The sequence below is a fragment of the Cibotium barometz genome, chromosome 10, assembly GCF_041138505.1.
Source record: "Cibotium barometz isolate CiBa-2024 chromosome 10, ASM4113850v1, whole genome shotgun sequence".
In the NCBI taxonomy this organism is placed as follows: domain Eukaryota; kingdom Viridiplantae; phylum Streptophyta; class Polypodiopsida; order Cyatheales; family Cibotiaceae; genus Cibotium; species Cibotium barometz.
The window spans coordinates 58,752,471-58,773,707 of record NC_141055.1 but is presented as its reverse complement, the minus strand read 5'-3'; the positions used below and the strand labels follow the sequence as shown (position 1 = coordinate 58,773,707).

At 44.4% G+C, this 21,237-nt stretch overlaps 1 protein-coding gene across 11 annotated transcripts in view; it reads right to left on the bottom strand.

Annotated features, from left to right (window-relative positions):
* Nucleotides 1–21,237, bottom strand: part of EML3 (Emsy N Terminus (ENT)/ plant Tudor-like domains-containing protein) — a 113,521-nt gene that overhangs the window by 19,490 nt on the left and 72,794 nt on the right. For all 11 annotated transcript variants that reach the window (XR_015266835.1, XM_086804404.1, XM_086804403.1 and 8 more), the window contains 2 exons: nt 317–379; nt 88–154 (listed from right to left, as the gene is read on the bottom strand). Coding sequence is in view for 10 of the 11 variants with exons in the window: in XM_086804404.1 (XP_086660530.1) it covers nt 88–154; nt 317–379 (130 nt within the window). In the remaining variant the exon portion in view is untranslated. The remainder of the gene's footprint in view (nt 1–87; nt 155–316; nt 380–21,237) is intronic.

The window sequence follows — 21,237 nt, the reverse complement described above, 5'->3', positions numbered from 1 at the left end:
CAATGCACAAACAAAACCTCATCATCTACACGAGTAATGTTCATACACAGGTACCTCACACATACTTTGCTTCTTTGAGAAACTTACCACTTTCTCCTTCGTCTGAAAATTCACCAACCTCAGCTAATGCCTTCCTTAGCATTTCTTCATGTTCCTGCACACATTTCACTCATAAATTACTTGCCTTTATTTTAAACCAGTTTTAATCTAGTACAGGGAACAAGCCACTCAAAACCTCCATCATTTTTTCATTCGTTGAAAAGTGTTGTTCCAAAGTAATCTATTTGCTCTAGACCAAAACATCAACCAAACCAACCTTTGCTGCCCTCTTGACCGTTTCAATTTTCGCCAGGTCATCTTCCTGAGCAATTTTATCAACCTGACAACAACGGGTATTACTCCATCAATTTAAAGCCCTTCAAATGAAAGCAGTGTTGAAAGGTCATTTGACTTCCTTGCAAATACTTAATCAACATTTAACAATAGATGCACCCATGATGCACAATTACATGTATTTGAAAAGAAAAAAAAATGGCAACTGCATGCTACAAGGTAACTGGAAAAAAATGGCTGTTGCTGCTGTTGGGTTTTGGAGCCTAACAAGTCTTGCTTGGGCTTCCCTCCATTCAGCATCATCTCCTCATACTAAGGCATAGTCAAAGCCTGATGGTAAGATTGAGGCTCAAAACCGTTGTGCCATGGTGATGACTTTGTTGTACATCAGCATAGGTGATCCATTTTGAGAGAGTCTGTAAAACTCGTCCTTAAGTACTAGGGTGGGAGAAACCTGGTTTTGAGGTTAGACACAAAGGTGCCCCATACAAAATTCGGTGCCCCTCTGGCCGGATCTACATGAAGACTCGACTCTTGCACATCAACAAGGAAGTCCTCAAATGATCATGCTTAGCTTTTGATGGAATGCCCTTCCACCAGATTGAAAGAAAAGACAACTATTAAGACAAGAGACTAACCCAAGCTTTAATGAGAACTTTTTCAGAGTGTGATGAACCTAAAAGAAAAATAAAAAGGGGGTGGACTTTGTCTTGTGGATGTGCAATCTTAGCAATTGGAAAATATGCAACAAATGAAGAATAAACTGAATGATTGCAGAATGATCACACTTACCATCATATTTAATGAAGTTTGGTTGAGAACAAATGTAAGCCCAACGGGGCATGTAGTGACAGACTCAACCACGTGTCCAAGAGATAAAGATATATAGAGAGAGAGAGGAGAGAGAGAAGGGAATAGGGATCTTGCACAGTACACCACATTGAGCGGGGAACAGGCCCCGCCCGCTTTTAGGAATTTATTCAGGAACAATCCATGGGCACGCTAGCTAGGATCAATACAATCAATGAATACAAAACAAATAGATATGCCGATGTAGGATATCCAACTCGATGTCGATGTCGAGGCACAAGATCTCTAATGCCAAGCACACCATGGGGATGACCACAAGTATCTTTCACCGGGCTAGTACCAAATCTAATATCCAAATCCGAATCCAATGAATCCAAATCCAGATCCAAGTCCAGATCCTAGTCCAAATTCCATGTTCATGTCCAAGTTCCATGCCCAAGCTCTATGTCCAAGTTCTCCATGTTCATGTCCGAGTTCTATGTTCCATGTCCAAGCTCTACGTCCAAGTTCATATCCAAGTCCAAGTTCAAATCCAAGTTCAAGTAGTCCAAGTTCCCATGAGTAATTTCCACAACTGCTGCAACCTTGTCGATGAAGAAAACCATGGAAAATCTCTTTCTAGCAAGAAAACTAGTATAAAACATGTTTTAACGGTTTTTGGGCGATAAAAACCTCCAAAAAGTAATTTTTAGGGTTTTTGGAGCAGTTTTAGGATTTTTGAAATTTTTAGGATTTCTGAAATTTCTGTCCGTACAGCTCCATACACGTGTCCGTATCGCCCATGCATATGCCCATACAAGTCTACGACTGACACCATACATCTGAAAAGCAAGTTGGAGAAGGTGTTGATGGCAAAGAAGAAGCTCTCCATGATCATAATGATGTCCACACACACTCCACGATCTCCTTCAATGTTCAATGATCTTGTTCATGGTACTACAAGAGAAGTCCAATCCTTTTTATACTTGTAAGAGACCCTGCTTTTTGCCAAAAAGCCTTCATGCTTTTGCTTTGCCTTTTTATGCTTTGCTTTTCTCTTTTTGCCTTTGCTTTTGCTCTTTTTACTTTTATTAATAAAATATTACTCAACTTTTGGTGCTTTGCTTTTCTGGGTTTAAGGCCTTGCTTTTTGGCCTTAGAGTTGTTTTTTGAGAAAGCGCCTTTTAGCTTTTTGGTCCGGCTCAGTCTCTTCTTTCCAATAGTGTCCTTGGCTCGCGGTCAACCCTGTTTAACTTTTTGCTTTTTCCTACTTTTTGACCAAGAATGGTGCTTTTTCTTAATCAAACCTTAAGGACCCTATCTCCATGTCTTCTTCCACTTGTCTAGTATCCGGGCATGGATTTCATCATGTAAAATAGAGCTAGGAGGACCAAATAGTTACATTCCCTCCCTCTTACATCGTAGTTGTCCTCAACTGCGGTCCGCGGAACCGCAAGTGTTCCAAGCATATCTATATCTTCCAAGTACATCCATATGTCCTTGGTATATCCATATGTTCTTGGTACATAAAGTACATCCATATGTTTTAAGGTACATCAAGTACATTCATATGTTTCAAGGTACTAGCCCCATCTGGTGAGCTTGTGCATCTAGTCTTTTCCCATATCTGTGGTGTCATCTGCTCATCTGGCAACATCTCAATGCCTTTTCTTTGAGCGATGTCCTTGTTCTTGATGGTACATCTTCATGGCATGTCACATGTGCTAGAAAAAAATAAATGCATACTTACCTTCTACAAAAACTAGACACAAGCTAGTCAACAAACAAGTATGCATCATTCGCATCTACTGGGTATTCTAGGTACTGGCCAGGTAATCTGGAGCCCAGTGGACTATCACATGCCATAAATCCAAGCATTGTCCACGCATCAAAAACAACACACAAAGTCAAAGAAATTCAAACATACATCAGTATGCAATGCACAAGTAATGATCCTCCTGTTCATGGATTGTCCTGTTTGGTTTCATCGAAACCATGCTGAGCCATCTGGCCACTAGGACCGCTCAGACTATCCTCAAGGCCATATGGTCACTAGAACCACCCGAGAGTTCATCAATAGTCATCTAGGCCATCTAGTCACATTGACCGCCCGACTATGAAATCCAATACAGTCATCTGGGCCATCTGGTCGCAATGACCGCCCCACTGCGAAGTCCAATACAATCATTTGGGCTATCTGGTCACAATGACCGCTCGATTACAAAATCCAATACAATCATCTGGGCCATCTGGTCGCAATGACCGCCCGACAGCGAAGTCCAAGATATCTGGCATCGTTGCAGTCCAATGGGTCATCTGGAATTGTTGCCTCCATATATCATCATTCCCTAACTTTGGCAGTACAAAGATAAAGACCATAGCAATACTCTACCATATAACATTCAATGGGTGTAATAACCCTGGTAGCTTTTGTTGGTCAAACTTGTTCTTCTGATAAACCAAACATTCTCGAACATATAACTGAATGTTCTTTCCCATACAAGGCCTATAAAAGTAGCTTTCCAAGTCTTGAGTTGTAGTCAGTATGCTTCATTTGCCCTGCGTAAGGTGGAGCATGGCTTTTTTTTGTTCACTTTTGGCCTCGAATCCTTTGTGTCACATAATCAAGTTTGCATCATAAGAAAAATCCTTTTTGATCACATAGAAAGTCACCAAATCTTTATTCTGTAATCTGTTCCAAAACATCTTTGAAGTCTTCTGGTAGCATAAAGATCCTTCATCAAAATGAAATCCATAGGGTAACCCATAGAAACCTCATGGCTCAGGGCTCTCCAAGATAATGCATCTACTATCTTGTTGTCTTTGACGTTCATAGGCCACAGCATGGCCTTTTTGGTTCAAGACTGCTCCAATGCAAGCTCATCATGTTCAACCACAAAAAAGGTCTAGAATATCCAACACTGGTCCTTTGCTAGCATAAAGTCTCAATGTTTCAAAAGGATTCTGTTTCAGCTTTGGTCCACAAAGATCCCATGGCTTTATTTATCGAAACATGCAATGGGCTGAGCACCACTAAAAACCACTTGTCGAACTTCCTGGCATGATGTCAATCCAATGATCTTTCGATCTCTCTAGCTTCTTTGCTTTCCTTTCCCTTACCTGTCCTAAGGAAACTGCATCTAAAAGAGTAGGCCTAGGAGTAGCTTCCTTGTCTCCTCCATGATAAATAGAGTGGGTAGCTCTAGATCCTCCTGCAATGGTGACTCCTTTGGCCTGAAGATACGCTTTAGCAGCTTCAACTCCTTTGGCTTTGGTGGCTCAATCCTTCATGAAATCTTCAAACATTTGAGCCCTTCTTTGGTCCTTTTCCTTCCTGGCTCTCCAAGCTAGGACTTCTTTGTCTTTGAGAAATCACCAAAAATGCTGAAAGTCAGGGTACTCTTCTTCTCAAGACCATGGTTTCCATCCTGAAGTCCTGGATCGGCCTCCTAGTTATTCCCTTCATGAGGCCCTTGGTCTCCCTCTGCTCTCGACATGGCTCTCTCACTCCAAGAAAGTTTCTTCAAGAGAAATTCTCCTCAGATACCACTGTAAGCCCAGTGGGGCGTGCATGACAGACTCAACCACGTGTCCAAGAGAGAAAGATATAGAGAGAGAGAGGGGAGAGATAAAAGGGAATAGGGATCTTGCACAGTACACCACATTGAGAGGGGAATAGGCCCCGTCCCCTTTCAAGAATTTATTCAGGAACAATCCGCAGGCACGCTGGTCAAGAATCTAATATCCAAATCCGAATCCAATGAATCCAAATCCAGATCCAAGTCCAAGTCCAAGTCCAAGTCTAGATCTAAGTCCAAGTCCAAATTCAAGTCCAGATCCAAGTCCAAATCCAAGTCCAGATCCTAGTCCAAATTCCATGTTCATGTCCATGTTCCATGCCCAAGCTCTATGTCCAAGTTCCATGTTCATGTCCAAGTTCCATGCCCATGTCCAAGTTCTATGTTCCATGTCCAAGCTCTATGTCCAAGTTTCTAACCATTATTATGATCATGGAGAGCTTCTACTTCGCCATCAACACCTTCTCCAACTTGCTTTTCAGATGTACAGTCATCCCTAGACTTGTATGGGCATATGCATGGGCGATATGGACGCGCGTATGGAACTATACGGACAGAAATTTCAGAAACCCTAAAATTGCTTTAAAAACCCTAAAAACTGCTTTTTGGAGGTTTTTATCACTCGAAAACCATTCAAACTGGTTTTATATCAGTTTTCTTGCAAGAAAGAGCTTTTCCATGGTTTTCTTCATGGACAAGGCTATAGCAGTTGTGGAGATTACTCATGGAACGAGCGAGTGTTTCTTGGAATTGGACATAGAGCTTGGACATGGAGAACTTGGGCATAGAGCTTGGACATAAACATGGAACTTCGGCATATAGCTTGGGCATGCAGCTTGGACATGAACATCGAACTTGGTAATGGAACTTAGACTTGGATTTGGATCTAAACTTGGACTTTGGACTTGGATTTGAACTTGGACTTGGATCTGGACTTGGACTTGGACTTGGACTTGGACTTGGATTTGAATTTGGATTCATTGGACTTGGATTCATTGGATTTGGATTTGGATATTAGATTTGGTACTAGCCTGGTGAGAGATACTTGTGGGTCATCCCCGTCGTGTGCTCATCGGAGATCTTGAGCCTACACATCGACATTGACTTGGATATCCTACAATGGCATATCTGTTTGTTTTGTATTCATTGGTTGTATTGATCCTCGCCAACGTGCCCGTAGATTGTTTCTGAATAAATTCCTAAAAAGGGGGCGAGGCCTGTTCCCTGCTCTGTGGTTTACTGTGCAAGATCCCCTATTCCCTTCTATCTCAAATCCTTCCAAGGCTCAGTTCCTAGTAGGAAACCTCTAACCACAAGTTTGCAGAGCAATGCCGTGCACTAAACATCCGGATCGATAATATGCAACCCCCCCTCTCATCTGGGCTGAATAACTGTGAGCTAAGCTACCCTGGCACGAGTGTCTGAGGTGCCATCCAAACCCAACCAGAGAAAATTGCGGATCAATTTCCGCAATTGACCAATGCACACACGAGAGAAGCACCAACAAGAGACAATAGACCAAGCCAAGGCAAGCAATACTTGATTAGCCACCAAAACTCTGGAAGCTAAATCTAATCTCCTGGAGCTCCAATGAAGAAGCTTCTTCCGGATACTCATAAGTACCAGATAAAACTGTTGTGCAAGAGAAATATCAATCCCAACCTGGCATCCCAAATATCTAGCAGTGCATCCTCTACTAATCTAAGTAGAACCAAGATTTGCACCCCAAGCAACTCTCAATGAATCACTAATCCAAAAACCAACAAATTTGTGCCAATTAATGAGTGCCCTTGCAAACAAAACTCCTCTAGTGCTACCCAAAAGAAACATAAGCATGTATGTGAGACCTCTAAGAACATGGCTATGTTATGAGCTAACTCAGAGTCCACTAGCTCCACTTGACTACGAACAGGCAACCTCAACCCAAAAATACCAGCAGTGGAGCGGAGAAAGATGCTCATGGCCTCTGCAACTATGATATATAATAATGGGGCTAAAGAGCAACCCTACCGTACTGAGCGAGAAATCTGAAACCGCTCTCCTCTAACACCACAAGCGAGCACACTACTGTGGGCATCACGATACATGCATGAAACTCCCTTGATCCATCTCTGAGAGAAGCCCATGTGGCTAAGAGTACCCTCAAGGAAGTCCCAATCCACTCTATCATAGGCCTTCTCAAAATCCAAGGGCAAAATGGCTAAGGACTGATTGCTCGCTTTAGCCCATTCCAGAGCCTCCCAAAATAAAAACATGTTATCAAAGATGCTCCTTCCGTGTAAGAATCCATTCTGAGTATCATGAACGACATCCTGCAAAATTGGCTGCAATCTGATGCTTGATGCCTTCGCAAGAATCTTATATGCAGTCCCAAGTAAGGTGATAGGTCTCCACTGGCCAATCAATGTTTTATCCCCACTCTTAGGGATAAGATAAATAAGCCCCTCAGTGAGAGAAGAAGGCATAGAATCTGTGTCCCACATCTCCTGGAGAGCCGATGTGATCTCAGCCCCAATCTCATCCCAAAAAGTAATTAAAAAAACAAGGGAGAGACCATCCTCCCCTAGACACTTACCATGAGGTAAGGTATGAAGCAAGGTGGTTCCAAACGTTATGTACTGTACGGATCCGTACGTACTGTACGTTGTTTGGTACGGAAAAAAATTTTAAGGTACGTAAAAATACGTACCATTGGTAAAAATACATAAAATCTCAGAAATTTCAGCCACCTACATAAAATTTCAGTCCATGTCCACATTGACATATAAAACTTTCGAAATAGAGACACAACAAGGTCAAAAACCTACTAATTCAAAAGTGAGAAATTAGAATCACAAGTCAATGCATGATTGCTCTGACAAATTCAATGCACAATGCCATACAATTTCAATCAGGATTCAGCAATCATGCAATGCATAATATTTAGTGGGCAGCTCAGCTGAGAGAGAGAGAGAGAGAGAGAGAGAGACCTGAAGGAGAGAGAGGCTGAGAGCTCTATGCACGGTCCACAGAGGGTGGGCTGAGGCTCTGAGAGAGAGAGAGAGAGAGAGAGTTATGTTGCTGCCTTGGGGGCCTGAGCAAGGGTGGGTGGGTAGCGAAAAGAGAGAGAGAGAGAGAGAGAGAGAGAGAGAGAGAGAGAGAGAGAGTGCAACTGTAGAGGCCCTTACCGGAAGGTGTGCGCCGTACAGAGTCCAGACGCTATCGCAGGCATAGTTGCAAGCATTCTTTGCATTCTTGCATTCGCATTCGAGAATGCCGAGTTTGCAAAAGAATGCATTGAGGGTGGAGGCATTCGCATTCGTGGCAGGTTTAAAAAATAATTTTTTTGGGCATAAATAAAATGTTCAAAGTCAATGCTTGAAAACACAATGAAAAACTTGAAAGCTTGAAACTTAAAAGATGTTAGAATTTAGAACTTAAGACTCAAGACTCAAGATTGCTGGAAATGTACTCAATACTCATATTATCGCATAAAGAGTGAAGTACATAAGTCAGAGTACTAGACTGTAGTCCCAAGGCAAAGAGCCCAACACACTAAAAGTGAAGTGTGCTCACACGGGGAAAAAACCCTTGTCCAGCCAAGGTAAAAAGTGCCCGTGTGTGAGAGGTCATGTACATGGTGAATCGTGATCATTCATCATCTTCCTCTTCAGAGGAAGAAGATGAAGTAGCATCCTCATCTGTCTCAACAATATCAGCTTCAGCCTGCTCAGTACCAACTGCATGCATGTCCTCTTCTTCCTCATCCTCAATAGACTCACAAGCCTCTTGTGAAGAAAGAAGTCTCTCATCATCTTTCTCCTTGTTGATCATTTCCAAAGTTACCTCCACTTTCTCATACCCTCTTGCCTTGATTTTGGAAACAAGTCGAAGGTTGGTATGTATGTATACCAATTTCTCAGTGTTTGAAGGTTTCAACTTGTTCCTCTTTTTGGTATGAATGAGTGAGAAAGTGCTCCAATTTCTCTCACATGGGGAAGATGTAGTTCCTTGAGAAAGCACTCGAATGGCAAGTTGTTGCAATTTAGGGGTGCTTGCACCAAAAGACTCCCACCACTTTACCCCTTCATGCATTCTGCTTTCATCTAGAGCAAGTGGGCGAGAAAAAGTACCTTTCAATGACCTGTAATTATCCAACTCATCCATCAATGCACCTTGCTCAACAACATCTCCATGCGTATAACGCTCAATAAATGTCATCCATCCATTTTGCACCTCTTCATCTGCTTCTTGTCCCTTGCCTCTCCAAATTGGATGCACTACATAGCCTGTGGCATGAAGAGGAGAGTGCATCATGTCCCAACGGTCAACACATAAAGCCTTTACTTGGTTCAATTTGCATTCATCAACACCTGTCATTTTTTGTATGCTTTCCACCATCCTATCTGTGAGCTCATAAACTAATCCCATGGTGGCTCCCTCCCTATCAGCCATGCGAAGAATCTTCAAAATAGGTGCCATTATTTTCACAATCTGTCTTGCATCCTGCCAAAATCTTGTCTCTAACACTTTGCTTGTAATCTCCAAGCCAATAACTTTGTTCTTCACCTGTTTTGCATTTGTCCATTCATCGCTTACAACCATCTTCCTCAAGCCAGTGTAGACTCTCTCATCTAGCAAGTTTGACAATACAATAAATGTGTAAGCAAAACGTGTCTCTGCTGGCTTTAGAAGCTCCTTCTTGCTGTACCTTCGAAACATGTCCAAAAGAGTTGGCTTCCTTGTTATAAACTTCACAATCTTCTTTGCCCACTCAAGAACGGGGGAAACCCATGTCAAGCTGCCAATGTCTTCAAATAGCAAATCCAAACAATGGCATGTGCAACGCGTAAAAAAGATATGAGGCCATTGAGCCTCGACAAGCTCTCCCGCAACCACACAATTTGATGCATTGTCCATGCATACCTGCACAACATTGGTAGGACCAACATGAAGAATAGCATCTTTAAGGATACCAAAGATGAACTCTCCCGATTTCAATTGACCGCTTGTGTCAACAGCTTTTAAGAACACACTGCCATAAATACATGATGCCAGCACATTAATGATTGGCCTTTTCTTGGTGTCGGACCAGCCATCACATACAATTGTACATCCATATTTCTTCCATTTATCTCTTATGCCAAGCAAATCTCTATCTATGCATTTGACTTCATCTCTCAACCGCAATGCCTCATATGAAGGTGGCTTGTATGAGGCTCCGGCTTCGCCAATGCCTTTGACCATATCCAAAAAATACGGACTTTTCACTTTGCAATGAGCAATGTCCTCTGCATAGAAGAAACGCCGCACTGCAATTGTTGCATTTTTTCTTGCTTGCAATTGCCATGCTGCTCCCAATTTTCCTTGAGAATGGCTACCCTTAGAGACTCTTTGTCTTTTGTTTGCAGAAACTGCCTCGTTACATGTACTAGAAGAACCACATACATTTGACATTGAAGCTGCCACATTTGATACATCCTGAGCAGCATCCCCCAAATCCCCCACCGCATCATCAATTGCCTTTTTATCATACATAGGATCAGCTTTGACATGCAATCGCCTGCATATATCTTTCACATCCTCTAGGGCATGCTCACATTTGTCCACACCGTGCCCTGAAATGGCTAGGATGTGAGCACGAATTCGCAAAGGCCCACCTATCCACTCATGAGGACAAAATTTACACCTGCACTGATACATCCCTCTTCCTTTCTTTTCCAAGCGGGTTACATATTCCCACTCCGGTCCCGAGGATTTTCCCATTCTCAAATCTCCAAGGCTTGAAGGTAGGAAGTCCTTCACTCGGTAGTAGAGACTCGAGAGGTGCTCGGGAGTCGGAAGCTCGCGGGTCGGAAGCCCCTTGGGCGGCTGGGCCTCGCTGTGGCCTGTAGGCTGTGGCCCGTGGGTGAGTAGAGAAACGCAAGGGAGCCCGGAGCAGAGAGCGTAGGGCCTAGGCGTGCACGGTGCAGCTGCTCGCTTCTGCTGGAGCCTGGTCGACAGTGGAGTCGTGGACACTGGATAGCGCGGAGAGGGAAGAGCGTAGGGCCCAGGGGTGTGCGCCCGCCGCCGTCACGCCGTGTACTGCTGGTCGACAGCGCGCAGCCTCGCGAGTCGCAGGGGGCGGAAGAGCTTCCGCGTAGGCGTGTACAACTGGTCGACAACGCGCAAGGGGCGGAAGGTGTCCGCGTAATGTTAGAAATGCCCAAAAAGTGGCCCAATTCGTAAGTGTAACAAAAAGTGCAGGTGAAGTTTGCAAGGGGGTGCAAACTGCAAACGTTTGCAACCCCTTGCATTCGCGAATGTTTGCAACTATGATCGCAGGCGAAACCCAAAAAAAAAAACGTTTATCGCAGGCAAGCAAAGCAAAGCAAAAAAAAAAAAAAAACCGCGTACGGATCGATCCGTACGTACGGATCCCCGTACGGTACGGATTGGATCCGTACGTACGTTTTGATCCAACCTTGGTATGAAGAGCATAACTGAACTCCTGTATAGAAAAAGGGGCATCCAGAGCGGCACACACCTCCACAATAATCAAATGTGGCAATGCATTCCAAACCTTCCTCTGTGCCCTATGTCTCAAATCAGAGTGTGGCTCAGCAGTAAGAAGCTAGCGATAGAAATCAGTGGCAACCTGTCTAACCATAAGAGGATCTGAGTGAAGACTGCCATGTGAATCCTGCAACTACCTGACACTATCTCTGGCATGAGATGGGCTGTGAGTAACAAAGAAATGTTTGTTGCACCCGCCACCCATCTGTGCCCAAAAGGATTCCTAGGCATGGTAACATTACTCCACACGCTGCTCCAGAGAGTGATGAAGTTCTGCCCTAACAATACATAAAGAATCTACAACCCATTGAGAATGAAGATGTTTCTCCTGCTCTTTCTGTAAGGCAGCCACTCTACGTCTAATAGTCCTTTCTAAATCCAAGGCCTCTTGCCTCTTAGACAAGGCACATGTGTGATAAAAGTCACTAATATCAAAGAGAGCAGAGGGTGCCAGAGGCCAAGCTTTGAGAGGCCTATGAGAAATCATGAGATCTTCAAATAACAAGCATACGATGAGATAGCTCTGCATCTGAAAGCATACGATTGAATGCGTACATGGGGTGCTGATCCGTGGCAATTCGGATCTCTAATACATAAAACCACTGGGCAATGATCCGATTTAGAGGTGCCTTGAGCAATAAAAGTATGCCCCCCTCCCCCGCCCCGCGGTCGAGCATCCAATCATCCATAGAAAATCTATCTAACCGTGCATAAATACATCTTGCATCCCTTCTCCTGTTAGACCATGAATAAAGAAGAGTGGATGGTCTCCTCGAAATGTCATCCTCATGCCAACAATCTCAACCATGAATGGAGAGTATAAACCTCTCCGAAGACGCTCTTTCAAGAGGATGCATCAAGCCCTCATGTCCACCTCTTTTATCCATTGGAATCTCAACCATGTTAAAATCCCCACCAATAATCTGATGGTTGGCAAGAGGCATCAGCATAGTGAGAGATTTCCAGAAGACAATCCCTCACCTCTATGGTTAGGAGCATAGAGGTTGAAAATACCAATGCGTGTAGTAGCCTACATAAGAAGGATCCACTGTGCTCTCACATGCAAAATGACACCATGTCCAATGATGCAAGGCAAGATCAAAGCTGAAACAAAGATACAGACACGACCCTTGGTACCAATAGCTGGTGACCAAAAGGTGTGTCCCGAGAGAAGCTTGCCTGATCTCCCACACTGGCTAGCATCCAATTTATGCTCTTCAAAGAGCAATACATCCATAGGTCGACCTATAACTACACCAAGGTGGTTCCAAACGTTATGTACTGTACGGATCCGTACGTACTGTACGTTGTTTGGTACGGAAAAAAATTTTAAGATACGTAAAAATACGTACCATTGGTAAAAATACATAAAATCTCAGAAATTTCAGCCACCTACATAAAATTTCAGTCCATGTCCACATTGACATATAAAACTTTCGAAATAGAGACACAACAAGGTCAAAAACCTACTAATTCAAAAGTGAGAAATTAGAATCACAAGTCAATGCATGATTGCTCTGACAAATTCAATGCACAATGCCATACAATTTCAATCAGGATTCAGCAATCATGCAATGCATAATATTTAGTGGGCAGCTCAGCTGAGAGAGAGAGAGAGAGAGAGAGAGAGACTTGAAGGAGAGAGAGGCTGAGAGCTCTATGCACGGTCCACAGAGGGTGGGCTGAGGCTCTGAGAGAGAGAGAGAGAGAGAGAGAGAGAGAGTTATGTTGCTGCCTTGGGGGCCTGAGCAAGGGTGGGTGGGTAGCGAAAACAGAGAGAGAGAGAGAGAGAGAGAGAGAGAGAGAGAGAGCAACTGTAGAGGCCCTTACCGGAAGGTGTGCGCCGTACAGAGTCCAGACGCTATCGCAGGCGAAACCCCAAAAAAAACGTTTATCGCAGGCAAGCAAAGCCACACAAAAAAAAAAAAAAAAAAGCGCGTACGGATCGATCCGTACGTACGGATCCCCGTACGGTACGGATGTACGGTACGGATTGGATCCGTACGTACATTTTGATCCAACCTTGAACTACACTATGAAACTTGGAATTTACAATTTGTTTCCGTCGACGTGGAAAAAAACCCCCAAGACCCTAAATGTTCCAAGAGACAATTCTCATAAGGACTTGGAGTAGGAACGACCAGATCTCGTGGTAAACAAAAAACCCCCTTTAGAGACCAAAGTACGGCTCGCATAGGTAAGGGAGGGAAAATCTGACGATGTAAACCTTACCTCTCTCTCCCACTCCGGGGAGAAGCCAAGCCTAGTCCTCAAAACTGGAGAGGTACCAAGACAATGCGAATGCACAACATCATCCTCAAGGGTACAATCATCCTGTAACTGTAATGCAACATCCTCCTTTGAAGGATCCAGATCATGTGCCTGCAAAGCCTCATCCTCCAAAGAAGGATCAACATCCTATGAGGCAAGAGCTACATAAGGGTTAGGGTGATCCACTAGGGGTGTGGGTGAAGAGGCAAGTAGGGGGGGTCCAAGGGTGCCTGCCATTCCTAACCACAACCCAACGTTGTGTGGTCTGTTGTGGCAAAGGAGCAACTGGAGTCTCGACAACTGCAGAAGCCATTTGATGGGTAGGACCACGCCGCCTCCTAGCATGGCCCCTCGATCTGGGACAATCTCTAGCAATGTGGCCCTGTCGATGACAAATCCGACACTAGTTAGGTTTACCTACGATCTCCATCCTCTGACGGAAATGAGATCCGTCAGGTCTATGAAGCATAATATGGTCATCAGTAATCGATGGGTCACGAACAAGCACAAGGACCCGGGGTTAACCATCAAGAGTGGCCATAACAGCCGCAGAAGTTGAGGCGGGAGAGCCTACAAGGGCTGGTACCTCTAGAACCTGGCCAAAGGATGCCCCTATGGAAGCTAAAAGCTTCCAATAGGACCGAGGAAGAGCAAGGAACCGCAGTGAGACCGGGGTCAGGCGCTGATCCTCCACCGTTGGATCAAAGCCCACCTGGTACTGAAAAAAGAAAATCTTCCTAGGGCCAAGAGGGAAGGGACTGCCAACCAAAGCCTAAGAAGTGGCTTCTGGAGAATAAAAGTCCACCTAGAAGAAGCCTCGACCAAGCAAACAAGTATCTTGGAAGTGCACAATCAGCTCCGAAGGGAGAGCTGCTAGAAGCCATTCATGGGCCTGCGGCGAACGAGAGGGGTGGGAACCATAAACTCTCGCAACAAGGGTGGTCTGGACCTCAATGTCAATGTCGTGGGGAAGAGAGGTGAGCTCGTCTTGAGAAAAATTGATAATTCTCCCGGTCAGTGGGGGTGACGAAAGATTGGCTACGGAAAAAGAAGCCATAAAGCCAATCCACAATGTGTGGACGGCCGACTTGAATCCAAATAAAATTGGTGCTGAAAGAAAAAGGGGAATGGGGGAGGACAAGGCGGAAGCAGAGTGCGGGAGCAACAGAGGCGGGTGCGGATGAAGGGGGGCAGAGGCGGGAGAAGATGGGGGGTGGCAAGGCTGAAGCAGTTGGGGCAGAGGTAGGAGCAGAAGGGCAGGCGGGAGCAGCAATGGGGCAGGCGAGGGCAACAATGGGGCAGGTGGGGGCAGCAGAAGGGTAGGCGGGAGCAGCAATGGGGCAGGCGAGGGCAGCAATGGGGCAAGCGTGGGCAGCAAAGGGGCAGGCACGAGCAGCAAAGGCAGAGCGGGAGCAGCTGGGGCAGAGGCGGAAAGGGTAGGCGGGAGAAGAATGGACAGAGGCAGAAGCAGCTGGGGCAGAGGCGGAAGGGGAAGGTGGGAGAAGAAGGGACAGAGGCGGGGGCAGGAATTAGCAGCGCGAGCTCACTTCCTCCACAGCTCTATTTCAATGGTTTTTTGGGCGATAAAAACCTCCAAAAAGCAGTTGTTTTTAGGGTTTTTGGAGCAGTTTTAGGGTTTCTGAAATTTTTTTGGGGGCAGAGGCGGGTGCGGATGAAGGGGGGCAGAGGCGGGAGAAGATGGGGGGTGGCAAGGCTGAAGCAGTTGGGGCAGAGGTAGGAGCAGAAGGGCAGGCGGGAGCAGCAATGGGGCAGGCGAGGGCAACAATGGGGCAGGTGGGGGCAGCAGAAGGGTAGGCGGGAGCAGCAATGGGGCAGGCGAGGGCAGCAATGGGGCAAGCGTGGGCAGCAAAGGGGCAGGCACGAGCAGCAAAGGGAGAGTGGGAGCAGCTGGGGCAGAGGCGGAAAGGGTAGGCGGGAGAAGAATGGACAGAGGCCGAAGCAGCTGGGGCAGAGGCGGAAGGGGAAGGTGGGAGAAGAAGGGAGAGAGGCGGGGGCAGGAATTAGCAGCGCGAGCTCACTTCCTCCACAGCTCTATTTTAATGGTTTTTGGGCGATAAAAACCTCCAAAAAGCAGTTGTTTTTAGGGTTTTTGGAGCAGTTTTAGGGTTTCTGAATTTTTTGGGGTTTCTGAAATTTCTGTCCGTACATGTCCATAGGGCCTATGGGCTGCCCTGAGAACAAGGCCCTTAGGCTGGTGGCCATAAAGCAAGCCTATGCCCATGCACTACATGTTTGCTATATTGCGTTTATATGCTAGGTTGACCTACATGCTCGGTTCTCCAAGTGGGTTAAGGGACAGACACAAACACCTAAGGCTTGGAAAAAAACCTACGTAGCTCATGCATGACATGTCCCTGGACTAGAGCTCATAATGGGGTCACGACGTATGACAAATAAATCCTAAAAAAGAATCTAATAATGTACAAATGTAGCACTAATGATGAGCTAGTGTGTCACATAGCACCTCAATGCATGGGTGCATGTGACATTAGCCGTTAGGCATCTTGAATGGGAGTTAGTAGCTTTTATAAGACATGGCTCCTGGTTAATAGGAGGCCTATATAAGTGACTTCACCAGTCAGTTTGAAAGAGAGCTCCTCAGACTTGGACTTGAAGCCTTGAGACTACTTGTTCTCACATCCGATAGGTGTGTACTGGTGGTACAGGATGCCAGGGACTTTGCATGCGCTGCCCTATCTCGGATGCTACAAACTAGTGTCTGTGCGCATTTCCTTATGTTTATGCTTAATGAGAGGATCTATTAGCCAAGGGAATTTACATTGGTATCAGAGCCAGACCTACCACAATTATACTGGAAACAGTCCAAAAGGAGAGGAGAAAAACCACCATGTGGATCTTCTGGGTTCTAATCTATGGGCTTCTTTTTGTCTTCCAAGGCCCGGTGGTATGGGACACTTAGGATCGAAGACGAACCAGAGTCAAAGGTGAACGGAGAAGATGCTATTAAAAGGTATGCTTAGACATTTTTGAAATTGTTGCATATCGAAAAAGCAGAAACTTTTTGTTATGTTTGTGCACGTTTGCTTCTTCTCCGACAGTCTCTGTATCGTCTACTTAAGGGTACCTTGGGCCTTGGTCGCTTTCATGTTTAGGAGGCTTTTGGACTGTTTTTGCTGAGCCGTATAGAGAACTGAATCATAGTTGCCATGCGTTTCTGAAATGGAAGGTATGAAATGAATTTCATAGGTTTCGTAGGAGTTTCATGAAATGTAAGAAACGGTTTTCATTTGGACTGAAAAATAACTATGGAAATTTTTACATATACAGAATATGACTCATACATGATACATAGCAAACACAAATTGATCATGATTCATCATTGTATACAAAAGCATAAATGAACATTCAACAGACAACAATGATTATAGCAGAAGCATAGACGAATAATGACTCAAAGAAGATTACATGTGAATCATGTATATGAAATCCCTGCACTCTGGAGTCATCAATGATAAACCATGTCACATGATTCATGAAGAGACTAGAGTAAAGATAAATGTAAATAACACAAGTCAAACTGTAAATGAAATCCTAAATCCTGAGTCATGATTGTTACAACAGAAGACTCAAGAGTCAAGACTCGTCAACGTATTGACCCTCAGCCAGATCCATATCATCTACAGGCTCAATATCATCAGCCTCATCCTCACTACTAGTGCCACTCCTAGAAGACGCCTGAAATGCATCCTCATCAAGTGGAGGTGCATGCGAAGTACTGGCACCAGCTGAAGCTCCTACCTGAGATTGTGTGCCACGAGATGGATCAATGATTTCCTCGTAGAGCGTGGTGTATATATCCCTCTCCTCCTGTGGAATATCGCGTAGCTCATTGCACTTTGTGATGTCTATCCTGTTTCGGTTGACTTGGCGGGGCTCTATGGGGTAGTCCTTTTGCTCAAGCAACCATAGATTGTAGTGGCAAAAGACTAACCTCACCAACTCTGTTGTGGACAGTCTGTTTCTCTTCTTGGTATGGAGTTAGGCCCATGTACTCCAATTTCTCTTACAAGGCTGAAACTCGCGGCGGGTGCCCGGGGGACTAGGATCTTTGCCACACTTGTTGATACCATCAATGCATATTAAAACACTTAAATATGGCCATAGCCTTAACACATCCATCATCACTTTGCATAAAACATAAAAGCTGGACAAAAACACCCAACCTTCAGGCTGATGCGGGAGCTTGGCTGAGAGGAGTGACACTAGACAGAGCTATTGAGCTATGCAAAGCCTGACACCCTCGACCTCGTGGTCCCCACCCACGCCCACATCACTGCAGGAGGATCAGAGCAATCATCTCCCACAACCACAAGACTTTCTCCCGCCAGCCCAGCTTTACTACATTAGGTGCCATGTTGTAACGTCCTATGCGGAATATTTTTGGGTGATATGAGAGTTGCAGACTTTTTGTTTTGGGATCAGATTTGACGTTTCAGCTCTTATTACTTTCTTTGATTTTTATTTTTATTTTTTTAGTGAAGATGTATTTATATTAATAATATGAAAAGAGTACATATAAACTGTGGGTTAGTCTTCTCAAACAATCTAGAGAAGAACTACCCACAGAAACTGCTCAATCCAATATCCTCTTAGTGAGTAGTTTCATTGTATCTGACTCCCATCTATTTACACTCACCAGAGTAGCAATGTTAGCTTTCACTAAACAGATAACCTTCTTAGGATCTACACTTTGCATGCCATCATTAACAAAGACCAGAGTGTTCCTCGTAGACCAAATATCCCACAGGCATGTAAATCTTGCAAATCCAAAAAGGCTATTACTCTCCTCTGCTGGACCAATCTTTTTACCCAAAACCCAATGGGACCATGTACATTGCAGCCCAAAAATGTCCCCACCCCACAACCCCCCCCCCCCCCCCCCCCCCCACACACACACACACAATTTAGAGAGCTCTGTCCAAAAGGATCTTAATGCCGGGCAATCCCAAAAGGCATGCTTGAAATCCTCGATGGCCATATTTCTAATCATCAGCTTACAGCCTAACGGAACAGCCCCAACCATGATTCTCCACAAAAAAGTCTGAGCATGTGTTGGCAGTTTGGATCCCCGAATTCTTCTGCATCTGGACTCCCAGCATTTGTCCGGCCAAGCTACTTTCCATACTGTATTGAAACGTTTAAAATCTCTCTTCTCTTGCATTAACATCTGATAAAGCTTGGCAGTTGATTCCCGACCAAGGGGAAGACCATCTGTCCACCCCCAATCTTTGATCCACCTTTTCGTGAGTTGAGAAGTATTAATAGTTAGCGTCTTGACCTTACCAATAATTACATGCAGATGATTCTTATCAAATCTTGAGAGACCATAAATGATAGATAGCTGTTCATCATCTCTCCACCCCAGAAGAGAACCATCCCAGAAATCCTCAAATCTGCTTATCCCTCTGTTGTTGAGCCATTTGCTCACTTTGGGCTCAATGAGAACTAACGGAGGGAAAAAAACTGGGGACCACCAAATTTTATACATGTTTAGTGAATTTTCCGTGATTTTGGGAGATCCTGGCCAATGAATGAAGGGAATGATCCTCTTCCATTTCTTAATCAGAAATTCAGCAAAGGGCAGCATGGGAAAAAATCTTATCAATCCAAGAGAGTCCCCTCCATTTGCCTTGCCAACTCACAGTCATATACAGAGAAAGCTCTTTAAGCATGACTCTACTGTAGAAAGGAAGTCAACATTTTTGCATTCTCGCCATTGCATGTGTTTCCATGTCTAGGATGCCAATTCCCCCATCCTTCTTGGGTTTACACACCTTCTACCATGCCAAGAAGGAACATGGTCTCTTGCCCTGCTTATTCTTTCATAGAAAAGCTTTAGCATAGCTTAGAGCTCTCTTCCAGAGGCGAGCTGTAAAATCTATACAAGGAGTAAAGAAGTGAAACCATGCCAACAACACCCTATTTACTATTACTACCCTTGAATGAAAGAGAAGATATACGTTATCCCAAGCTCTAAATTTGGCTATGAATTTGTCCATAAGCCAGTCCGCTATGTCTTTACCTGAGACATCCACTCCCATGGGGCATCCCAAATGTCTAAAGATCTCGCCTTTATTCACAACTTGGCATCCCCATCTGGTTACATCAAAGGATTCAATCTCGGTTAAACTGATTAACCTTGACTTGTGAATGTTACATTTGGAGCCAGATGCATCTGCAAAGACTTGTACAATTGCCAAAGCCTTTCTAACATTTTCATTGGATGCATCCAAGAAGAGAAGTGAGTCATCAGCAAAGCATTAAATCACCATTAGCAGTTCATCATTCACTTGTAGACCTTTTATTTGATTTTCAGCAGCTGCCAACTCAAGAGCTAGAATCAAAAGATGAGAAATTACAGCAAATAACAATGGAGCAAGTGGGCAGCCCTGTCTGACCGATCTGTTAAGGTTGAATGAGCCAACCACAAAGCCATTGAGCATAAGACTTGACTTAGCACCAAAGCTGAGCACATAAATAATGTTTGAGAATAAGGGTCCAAAACCCAACTTGGCAAGTACTCTGCTAAGAAATGACCAATGGACTTAGTCATAGGCTTTCTCTAGGTCGAGTTGCAACAAGATGCATTTTTGCTTCTTCTTCTCTGCCAGCTCTTTCCCTAATAGGGTTGCATATATGTTGTCCATTATGGATCTCCCCTTAATAAAGCCATGTTGTCTGGGGGAAATCACATTTTGCAATAAAGGAGTCATTCTCATTGCCACAACTTTAGCTATGATTTTATACAAGACTATAAGCATGGTGATTGGCCTCCAATGTGAAAAACATTCGCAGGCCACCTATTTAGGAATCATTTTGATTAGCCCTTCCTTCACACTTTTCTCCAATTGTTGATGCTTGAAGGCCTTATTCACTATGTAGGTGACTGGAACCTTGAGATATGACCAAAACTCGAGGAAAAACTCCACTGTAAGGCCATCCCAACCAGGGGATTTATCCTTCCCCATTGCTTTCAAAGCAACCAAGCATTCATCTTCTTGGATATTCCTCTCAATCCATTTGGCTTGGTCCATCTCCATTGCCTGAGGGATAATGGCCAGAAGCCAATTTTCAGCAAAGAATCTTTCCATGGACTCATCCTCCTTCAGGCTTAGAGTATCCCCAAGGAATGTGGTCCAGGCCAGCAACCAATTCCTTGGGGTCTGAGATCATTTTACCATTGCTATCCCTAGCATTGGATATGTATTCTCTATCCCTCTTCTCTTTGAGAGCTTTGAAGAAGAATTTCAAGGGGGTTTGAGCTTGACCAAAGTACAGCTTTCTTGACAATAATCTCCCTTTTTGAGCTCTCCTATTTTCTAGCTCCTCCCACATATTTTTACATTTGATAAACTCTCTCAACTCTACTTGTGACAAGGGTCTGGACTGTCTAATCAAAATCAAAGCATCCCATTCCTCCTACAGTGCCTCTTGTTCTTTTCTCCTCATTGCTGCCATGTCCTTTCCCACTTTTCTGATTAAGCATTGCATCTCTCCCACAAATTTATTGATAAGCCCTTAAGTCCAACCTTGTAATTGCAGCTCTAGTTCCATCCACAAAAGCATCTTCCCTGATGAGAGAATTATTGACAATGAGTTTCCTCTTATGAAAAGGCAATCTATCCTCAGCCCAACAATTATTGCTCTCCCAAACCCACCTTAGGGGAAAGTGATCAAAAGAGGTGGTTGC